Here is a 10,693-nt window from a genome sequence, read left to right on the forward strand (position 1 = left end):
TATATTATATATATGTAAAATACACCTAGAACTACCAGCAGAAAAACTAGACAAAGAGATCGACTCAAAAATACTACAGATAGATCAAAATGGAGTGCTGAAAAATGTTCAACTAAGCCATTGGAAGATAGGGGGAAAAAAATTAAACAGACAAAAAAAACCAGAATACAATTATGACCAGCCATTATGTTAGTTAGGTGAAAGGCAGAACTTTAAAAAATTAAGAATGTATCCAATAACAGTGATTTTCAGATGGTTTAAGGGAGATTCCCAAAGAAATCTTTTGTATTGGAGTCTGGATTTCCTATCTTATCCAAAATCTGAATAAAGAAAAAATATAGAAAAATGAGATTATGTTTCATTTATAAAAAATAAAAATTAAAATGTCAAAACTCAAATCTCAATTTTATTTTTTTAAAGATTTTATTTATTTATTTGAGAGAGTGAGAGAGAGAGAGCACGAGCAGGGTAAGGGGCAGAGAGAGAGAGAGAGAGAGAGCAGACTCCCTGCAGAGCAGGGAGCCTGATGTGAGGCTCAATCCCGGGACTCTGGGATCATGACCTGAGCTGAAGGCAGATGCTTAACTGAGCCACCCCAGTGCCCCTCAAATCTCAATTTTAATGTAAAGTTTTATCAAAGACCGCACATTGAAAAATCCACTTGTCAGTGGGCTCAAATTCATGGTTTACCATATCAGTGTTCCCACCTATCCACTCAGAATTTATTTTGTTAAATACCTACTTCACTTAAAACATGAAAAGCTACAAACTATTAGAGCTCTTTCTGCTCACACCTGGAAAGCAGGCCAAGTTTTAGAACCCTGTTACATTGCGCCATCCATCCTGCAGCCCTCCCCCCCACAGGGCCCTCCCTCTCTTCCTCTCAGGGTATTGCTCTCAACTAATCTGATCAACTAATTTGATCAGCTAATCCCCGAGATAAAAAGTTATTCCACTATGGGTTTAGGAGTGATTCCTCTGGGCACATTTCCATTTTAATAAGAAGCCCTTAAAGACTGAAAAACCATTAAGATATACAGGAGTCTATCTGTATTATGCCCAGTAGGACAGGATGTGGGGAAGATAATCTCGGTTTCAGGGCTCCTAGATCTCTTGCAAATCCTACTGCACAGATTGCCTTCTGTGCTCTCCAGTGTAAAGCCCGTTCTGGCTAACGGAATTTTAAAAGAGAGAAATGAGAAGTGGCATCACGTAGAGAGAGACGTTCACCTCAGGGTTGGGAAATTAGATCAGTTTGATTCCTGCTCAATCACACGCCTCCCAGCCTCGGCTGGCTTATTTGCGAATGGGGGCTTTTAATGCCCTCCCAGTGCTATGACATCAGGGCTAGGAAGGGACCAAATATATTTTCACACAGAATAAAAACAAACAATAATCTCACTCCCTTCAAGAACACAGTCTAAGACTTGATGTCGTTAGTGCTCCACATAGTTTATCTTTTAAATATTTGTTTTTCTTAGAGCAGCTATATTCCTGAGGGGCAAAGTGCTGTTTTGAGCAGCTATATTCCTGAGGGGCAAAGTGCTGTTTTAACTGTCATCTCCAGTTACCTCTCGCTGAAATAAGTGGCCAAAAATTCTTAACTCAAATGACAACTGCATTGTAAGAAAAAAAAAAATACCTCATACTAGTGAGTCAAGAAGATGAAAACTTAAAAGTGGTATAAATGTCCCTTTTAAAGCATCCTGTATCACTTTCGTATTTATCAGTAGGGTAAGGGGCAGGATACAAATTAAAATTCAAGTAAGAGAGAGACTGAATAAATTCCTTAACTGAATTAAATGATTAAAGAAGATGTCAAGGGAAAGAAAAACAACTGAACTCACACAAAAACACACATGGCAAGAACAGAGGCAAGAACATACTATGGTCCAAGTGGAGGAACCCCTTTAAAAATGGATATTTCCAAGATGCTCACACCTCATCTCTTATGCTAAAAATGCTCCCTCCTTGTCTCCCAGAAAACAGCCCCATCCTTCGAGGGTTTGCCCCATTTCACTAGTCCTAAGAATCACCTGGAGCTCTGTGAAAACTCGTCAAAAGCACATTCCTGTGCTACCCTGGGTCCCCCAATTCCAGAATTCCAGAAAGCAGGCAGCTCCAGGAATCCCCAGGCAGGTCTCATAAATGGCTCCCATTGGGAGGTGCTGGGAAACACCGGGTGTGCTAAATGAGCACCTGCCAGGGTGTTAGCTCAGTAGTAGACTGTGAAATCCTGCCTAGAGAACAACAGAAACATCTCAGCCTAGGAGAAATTACTGCTCACAGTTATGGGTCTCCCTACTATGGGCCAAGCTCTATGCCAAGCACACTTATGTTATCTCTTAGAATCTTCACAATGGATCTCTGAGATCAGGATTATTTTATTTATAATAATTTTAAAGCAGGGAGACGGGCCCTGCCAAGTCACACACTGATGAGACGGCGTGCCAAGGGAATACTGGAAGGGCGATGGCGCAAGGTGTCTTTTCTACAGCTTCCAGGTGACGTCATCCAGGCAGCCCGTGACCATGTTCTGGTTTAACACAGCTGTGGAGTTAAGAAACATGATGGGCTTTGAACTAAAGTGGCTGGGCTGTTATACCTGACAGACCTCTGGCTGTACGCTCGGGGATGGTATGCCTTAGGACTCTTCTGAGCTTGGGATCAGGGTTGGAGAGAAAAATTAGGGTGATGGTAGCTTCAAACATGCACTAGACACCAACACCTGGAAATTCACTTAAAGACAGACAATGCCAAATGAGATAGTCTCTGCCCTGAGATGTGGGACAGAAAGCGCATGCCCACCCAGCAACACATCTGGGTAAAGTAGACCTTGCATGGCGAGCGTTAAGGATGGCTCTCTAGCATGGATGAGAGCAGAGCAGAGCGGGGAAAGTATGTGTTATTTAAGACCCATGGTACATTTTTTTTTTTCTGCTATAAAGGACATGACTGAGACAAGTGGCAAAACCTGAATAAGGTCTGTTGATTAAGTAATTATGTCAATGTGAATGTTCTGATTTTGATAACTCTTTAGGTAAGATAATGTTCTTGCTCTAAGGAAATACACACCAGTATTTAGGGGTAAACCAACATGTAACTTACTCTCCAATGGCTCAGAAAAAATGTGTGTGTGTGTGTGTACAGAAAGAGAGAATGATTAAGCAAGTGTAGTAAAGTGTTAATAATAGGGGAATCTGAATTAAGAGTAACTTGGAGTTTCTTTAATGTTTCTGCAACTTTTCTGTAAATTTAAAATGATTTCAAAATAAAAAGTTACAAAAATTTTATTGGAAAATTCAAATCAACTATTTTCTAAGAGAGAAATTTCATTTTAATTACACATATACATGATGGAAGGAAGTCTGGAAGGAAGGGAGGGAGAAGTCAGAGAAAGGATGGAAGAGAAAGAAACATGGGCTTTGGAAATGCTAAGAAAAGCTATCAATTTGATGACCAGCTTTATCACTTAGTAGCTGTTGTATGACTGTTCAAGCTCTGCAAGCACTCTGATCCTGTTTCCCGATCTGCAGGGTGGTTATGAGCAGGAAAAGAGATAACATCGTATAAAAACTGGGGCCATGATGGGGCAGGTGGTCAGTGCACAGTATAGGGGGCTGGGCCTCCCACTTCACCTCCCTGCTGTGCTCTACACACACGCACACGCACGCATATGCACACGCACGCACACATGCGCACACGCACACACACGCACGCACATGCACACACATACCCCACAGAGGGAAATGCATGTGTGAATGAAGTGCCTGTTCTCGGCTGATTTCTAGGTGATTTCTGAAAGGCAAAGGTAGCATTAAACTAGACAAGCTCAGAAGCCTTCTGGGCTGCTTCCCCCTCCTCACGTTTTTCCAGAAAGCTTTACCTTCTAGAATTTGATCAACCACTTTAAATGCTTCATCCACATTTCCATATTCCAGTTTCCTCTCTGGTTTGAAGAAGGAACTGTGCTGTATGGCTTCCTGGACAGAACAGAAAAGTGAGGCTGTGTGGGCCAGAGATGCAGCCCTCTGGCCGTAGCCACCCTCAGTGGGGAATCATCTGAGTCGGGCCAACATTGCTCCTGCTCTGGAATCCCATGCTCTTCCATTCAGCACAATCCCAGTGAAGAGCTAAGAACCAGCCTTCAGAGAGACTCCTCACAGAGCCAATACAAATGTGCCCTTGAGTCAAAAGAGAGTACGCCCAGGAAAAACCCCAGCATGTAAGGTGGTCCCGGAATGGAGCTAATATTTTTCCAGGAAGACTGTACTGTTCATTCCACAACCCACTGTATGAAGCCAAGGCCACACAGCACATGGGTTTAGAGCTTGGACTCTGGAGCCAGTCAGCATTATGTTCATTCTCTCCATTTACTACCTGTTTGACTGGGGGCCTAGTATTTCTTCTGCCGAGCCTCATCTGTAAACGGAGACAGAGCTGTGCACACAGCTCCAAGAGCATTGTAGTGTGGATAAAATGAAACGAGACATGTAGAAGGCTTACATGGCATGTAATAAATGCTCAATAAGTGCTAGCCGAAGACATTCTGGTGGTAAGGATCATGGTGGACCTGCCCCCCAACCCCACGCCCCTCATTTGGGAGGACAAGCACAGCATTTATGCAGGGCAGTAGGGCAGCTGGGACTCCAGCCCCGGAGGTGAGATTCCATTACACGCCCAGTCTGGGTATGTCAAATCCACTTACACACTGGGTCCTATCGGCTTCCTCTGGGTGCCTAGTGAAGGGAGACTGCTGGGTACACATCATCAGGGATGTAGCTACAATCATGTAGGCTGGTTTCCTTAGCTATTCAAGGAATTTATCTTGCTGTAATCCCTGCGTCCCCTGGCAAATGTGTCATCCCAGCTCCTGCCACCATTACCTACCGTGGATTATTGGCCATCCATGAAAGTCCAGCCTGTTGGCAGTTAGGAATTATCCTAACTCTGGTTCCCTCTGGCCATGAGCAGATGTTCAGACCTACCAGCATACCTTACAGGACTGATGTATTGTGATCCTGCCATTTCCCCCACTCAAAGAGTGGGTTCATTTGTTTTTACCACCAGCGGACCCAGGTTCCTTGATGAAGGGTTTGTTGTTTGCTTCTATTTCTGACTAGCTGTGTGACTGCGTGACCCATGTTCTTCTTTCCTCATCAGAATAAAGACAGTAAGAGTTTTTCCTCACAGGACTGTTTTGAGCGTTTAGTGAGTTAATGTCTAAAACCTGCTTTGACCTGTAGTGAATGAACTCTGTGTGTTAGCTATGCTCATGCTGTTGATCATGATGACTGATGGGGGATTCTGGTCAGGAGCATATTTTCCTCACCATGGTCATCAGCCTGATCCCTTGAGCCAAGAGTTTTGATAGAGTTTCCCCACTCAAACTGTTCAACATTCTAGAAAGCATTAGCTTGGTTAAACCTCAGTGCTGGTGACAGAGATACATTTATTTTTATCCTATTTAGATGGATAACACAGTTCCTTCTAGAATGAACTTATATGCCTTTCTTATTAATCTAAGATTCAGATATTCCAGGTTGAAAACAGTAGTTAGGATTTATAAATCCTATTTTTTAAAGTTTAATCGTTTTCCACTTCACTTGCTGCTTGCTTTTTGAGTGACTTTGAGACAATTTCCCGAATATTTCTTGGTCAAAAAAGTGATTAAAAAAAACTGTAATGTGTACAGAGCTGGGCATATTTCCCTGCTAAAGATTTTGATTAAATCCACCCTGATCCAGTTGACTGACCTTGGAGAGCTTGAACTCTGATAAAAATGTGAGGCAGCTCTCCTCCACGTGTCAAAGTTTGGTGTTTGATGCTGGTATTCTCTGGCAAACAACTGAGGATCTGCCAGGTGGAGTGAGGGCAGGCGAGGAGAAGGGTGGCAGCTGTTTACTTGTTTGGAAATTCATCTGGCTGGCAGGTGGGGGCAGGGAAGGGAAGACATTTAGCCACCAGTACTGGGGAAAGGACTGTAAACAAAATTTTGATGAAGTATCATGTAAATATTTTCTTATGAAGAAGTAATTAAGGAATAATTTCTTAGTTAGGAGTACCTCTAAAACAAAATGCTGGGGACTGAGTGTATAAAGCAGGCAAATGCATCAGGCAACATCTGACTAAGAAGGGAAGAGAACGCTGGAATCTGGAACCGGCCAGGAAAATTGGGGAAGCTTTGTCACTCCTTGACTCCAGCTTAACTTCTGTATGTTTGTCTTCTTGACATGATTTTATTTTAATTTTAAAACACTGAGGACACTGTCCAGACACAAATGCTATGTTTCTAGGAATAAAGCAGCATGATAGGAAACACACCAAGGCCAAGTTCTTCTGGAGACACTAGTCTGAGCCAAGTCAGTTTCTCATTCTCTGCCGGAGGGCACGCTAGTCACCTAGAGAACAGCTGATTCATTTCGTTGTGAAGGTAATGTATTCCCAGAGTACATGGAGTCTGTCTGTGCTGAATCTAATCTATTCATGCTGCTTTCCCAACGTGCATGCTTTCATTATTTAGTAAATTATAAGAACCAATGAAATGGATGCAGAAGAACACCCAATCATTTCATGGAGATGAGTCTTATATAAATCTCTAACTTCTTTCTAAAAAACAGGATAGAAAATGCAATTCTCCAATTGGTGTAAGTGGCCAAAATACCTACAGGCATCACAGGGTTCTATTCCTCATACTCATTTAAGATATGCACTGAAGAATCTAAAGAGGGTCTCCAGGATTTGCTGCACAGAGCATCTTGCTGGTTCCTGCACACCCGCGAGAAAGTCCGGGTGCCGGTGAACTCAGGGTCCCGGACACCGCTGCCTGCCCATGCAGCACTCCTCCCACCAGTCCCCTTCAGGGATCAGATTTCTTTTTACGTCTCCATCCCCTCCCACCCCACTGTGGCCCATACACTTCAAAGAAATCTGACCCCAGCAGTAACCAACAGGTCCTCCGTTCCTCTGGCTAATCATCCAATCAGAGACGGGTGTGTGACCTCAGTGGCCTGATAAGGCTGGATCCCAGGACTGGAGCTTGGAATGCTGGGACAGTGCTGCTCTCTCCTCCCCGGTCATGGACGAGAAGCTCCTGGCTGCCATCTTGTGACTGCAGGGGCTAAGGCATGGACTGTGGGCAGCAGAGAGGAGAGGCACAAAACCAGGTTCTGTGCCAACACTGATACAGTCCGGGGCCAACCGGCCAACCGGAAATACCCTACGTATTGCACATCACTTGGAGTCAGACTTTCTTTCCTGTCACTGTAGGCAAAGAGCATTTTAACGGCTCCACCGGGGAAATGTGCTCTTCTGACCCCGCCCTTGAACTCATTACCTCGATTGTCAGGATCAGTGGCTGCAAATCTTGGTAGACAACCTTCACTCGCTGGGCCGCTCGCTTTGCCTGGAGCTCGGACTCTGCAATCACGGCGCAGACGAGCTGGCCCACACAGGACACCTACAACACAGACAGGCTTCTGTCGTCAGGGAGCGCAGGCGCCCGGCCCCGCCCTTCGTCCCTCTTCCTCCTCCCGCTAGCACAGCGCCAGACACACAGTAGAGAACCGCTTCACATGCGCAGTGCGGCTGTTACAAGGGCCCTGGTGAGAAAGCACATTTGTCAGAGCTGGCCTGCTGGCCCCGGGGCTGGAGGAGGCCACTGACAAGACGTGCTCCCTGGCTGACCCTTGAGCTTGACCCAGGCACATGGAGGCTCCTCACCCCTTCCCTGTCCTTAGAATGTACGGTTTCCACACTAGGAACTGTTTCAAGGATGGAGCCTTGAGAGAAGAAGGTGTGGTACAGACCATCTGGATGGCCCAGTTAAGGCCCCCACACATACAAACTGGCAGATGGTGCAGAGATCTACTAGTCTTGTGGCTGCCCAAGATAAGCCTCAGAAGTTCCCTTTCTTGTCCAAACCACTCCCTACCAATCTGGAGGGGTCCGCCTCTTCGAGCGGTTTCTTTTTGCCGTGCGGGTGGGCACCAACACCCAGGCTCCAGGGGAGCTCAGGTCTTTGTGCTGCCATCCCTGGCAGAGTGGCTGACGAGGGGCAGGGGTGACCGTCACACAGCAGACTCAGCTCCAGGCCAGCACACTGGGGCTGGGGCGGGGGCCGAGGAGAGCCAGTCACTTGGCTTGACCTGTGGCTGCCACCAGGATCAGGGCCATCCTGGGAGGAAGCTTCTGGAAAGGGAGGACCCGAAGGTCATAGCCCATCTCATCAGAGACGACGGAGGGAGAAAAGGAAAACACAACACTGCTAGTGAGCAAATCTCTGTCCCAAACCTTGGTGGCGCCCAGGCTCCTCAGGAAGACACAGAGCCTGTAACTAGCCAAGACATAAGCAAGCAGAGAGCATCCGCTTCATCATTTCACCTGCAGGGGGCGCAGGGGCCTAAGGAGTTCACACAGGCAGAAAATTGATGGGAACAAAAAAATAAGGCTCCAGAAAGGGAAAACAGGACTAGAAGAATTCACCATGACTGCTCCGTTCTCTCTCACCTTATACCATGATCACAATTCAAATTTAATCACTCATTTTAAAACTGACTTTAAACTATTAAATCTTTTCTACGACGAGCACATAGTAGTTTTGTCATGAGAAAAAAGTGTGGTAGTAAAAAAGTTAAATCTAGCATACGTGCGTGCACGCACACCCACATCCACACACAAAAGTATGTTTGCTGGGTGTGGAGGGGTGGGGACAGTGGGGAGATAAGTGAAGAGGAAAGGTGAAATGTTGACAATTGTTGAAGCTGGCTGATGGGTCTATGGAGATTCATTGTACTATTCTCTATTTTTATATATGTTTAAAAGTTCTACAGTGAAAAGATTTTTTTAAAAAGACTTTATTTATTTATTTGACAGAGAGAGAGACAGCGAGAGAGGGAACACAAGCAGGGGGAGTGGGAGAGGGAGAAGCAGGCTTCCTGCCGAGCAGGGAGCCCGATGCGGGGCTCGATCCCAGGACCCTGGGATCATGACCAGAGCCGAAGGCAGATGCTTAATGACTGAGCCACCCTACAGTGAAAAGATTTTTTAAAGGCCTAACTTTAAAAAGGAATTAAACTAACAAAGGCATTCACGATGGTTCCACGCTCCACTCTGCACAGATGCCTGGGTTTGCCCCCGTGACCTGGCACACAGATGTGCCCCTGAGATGTTCATCATCAACATCTGCACACCTCCCAGTGGAAGTACTATCGTGCAGCTCAGAAAGGTTTTGCTTGTTTAATTAACATTTGGCAAAGGCCATAATTCTCACTGTCTTCCGCAAGCCCCACACAGCCCTGCCTTGGGAGAGTTTCAACCTCCAATTTACACTCAGTCATCAAGCTTTCATTTTTATCAACTAAATCAGCCAGCAAGAGCCAGAAGTAGGGACTCTGTTACAGGAGGAAGCTCTTTGGGGTCAACACTGAACTGAGAAGCCTGAGTTAGGCAGAAAACCTGCTGAACACTGCCCTTGTTGCATTTTCTGAAAACTTAAATCACAATAGCCAGATCATTTTGAATCATCTGAAACTTTTAAATGGCCACAGTGCTATCGTTGTTCCTCTACCCTGCTTGCTACATGAGAAGCAGTGTGAGGACTATGCAAATGAATCAGACATAGGGTCTCACTCAAGGACTTTTATTAGGTAGGGGAGATACATAAGACAAAGGAATAAATAAGTAAGCTCAATACAAAGTAGAAGTGCAGTAAAGGTCCACTTCACCTTCTCTGGACTCTAAGCTCTGTGAGGGTAAGGACCACCTGGGTCTTATTCAGCTATGGTGGCCAGCCACATCAGATGCTCACTTAAAAACGCCTCTTGAATACATGGCAATATACATGAATGAGTCAGACCGAGTTCAGAGAGGGAGACGGAATTCTCATGTTAAAGGATAAGAAAAGGGGCGCCTGGGTGGCTCAGTCGGTTAAGCTTCCAACTCTTGGTTTCGGCTCAGGTCCTGATCTCAGGGTCATGAGACTGAGCCCCATAATGAGCTCCATGCTGGGTGTGGAGTCTGCTTAAGATTCCTCTCTTTTCTCTCTCCCTCTGCCCCTTCCTCTCCAGTAGTAAGATTACTACTAGAAAATAGGAAAACACCAAGCATCTTTTATAGAGCTAGTCAACTTCTTTTCTTATGTGGAAAATGAATATATTTGAGTTCATTCACCATTAGAATATGGTGTTTCAAAGAATTATTGGAATCCTTTACGATGTGCCAAATTTGATGCCATCTTTAAGAAAACAGGCAATGCCATTAACTGAGGAAATTATTTTTGAAACAGAAAGCAAAAACGCCGTACCTCCTCTGTCCTCAGAAGTTCCTCCGGTTTGGTTAAAATGCAGAAGGAGTTTACGCCACGAAGATGTTCCTCAGTCACAATGTCCACCACGCCAGGCAGGCTGAGAGCTTCTGACAGATCAATAGACCTAGATGAGAACACACAGAGCAGGTCCTCAGAGAAGCCCCCAGCCTGAAGACCATGGAGAACATGCTTAATTGGAGAATAAGATATTCGAGTGGTAAGATACACCCAGCTCTAATAGTTCTTGCCAGACTATGGTAACAAATTCCCGGAACAATAAAGCTATTACTTGAACTTGAATGAAGCTGACTTTGAGCAATGCAGGGGTTAGGGATACTGATCCCCTACACAGTTGAAAATCTGCATATAACCTTTATTCCTCCAAAA

At 45.1% G+C, this 10,693-nt stretch overlaps 1 protein-coding gene across 1 annotated transcript in view; it reads right to left on the reverse strand.

The window, feature by feature from the left end:
• LOC102743959 (aldehyde oxidase-like) overlaps positions 1-10,693 on the reverse strand; it is a 67,143-nt gene that overhangs the window by 31,953 nt on the left and 24,497 nt on the right. The window contains 3 exon segments of the mRNA XM_081815318.1: positions 3,887-3,983; positions 7,337-7,459; positions 10,304-10,430. Coding sequence (XP_081671444.1) covers positions 3,887-3,983; positions 7,337-7,459; positions 10,304-10,430 — 347 coding nt within the window.

The sequence above is a fragment of the Leptonychotes weddellii genome, chromosome 3 (assembly GCF_054177405.1).
Source record: "Leptonychotes weddellii isolate Sample4059 chromosome 3, ASM5417740v2, whole genome shotgun sequence".
Classification (NCBI taxonomy): Eukaryota; Metazoa; Chordata; class Mammalia; order Carnivora; family Phocidae; genus Leptonychotes; species Leptonychotes weddellii.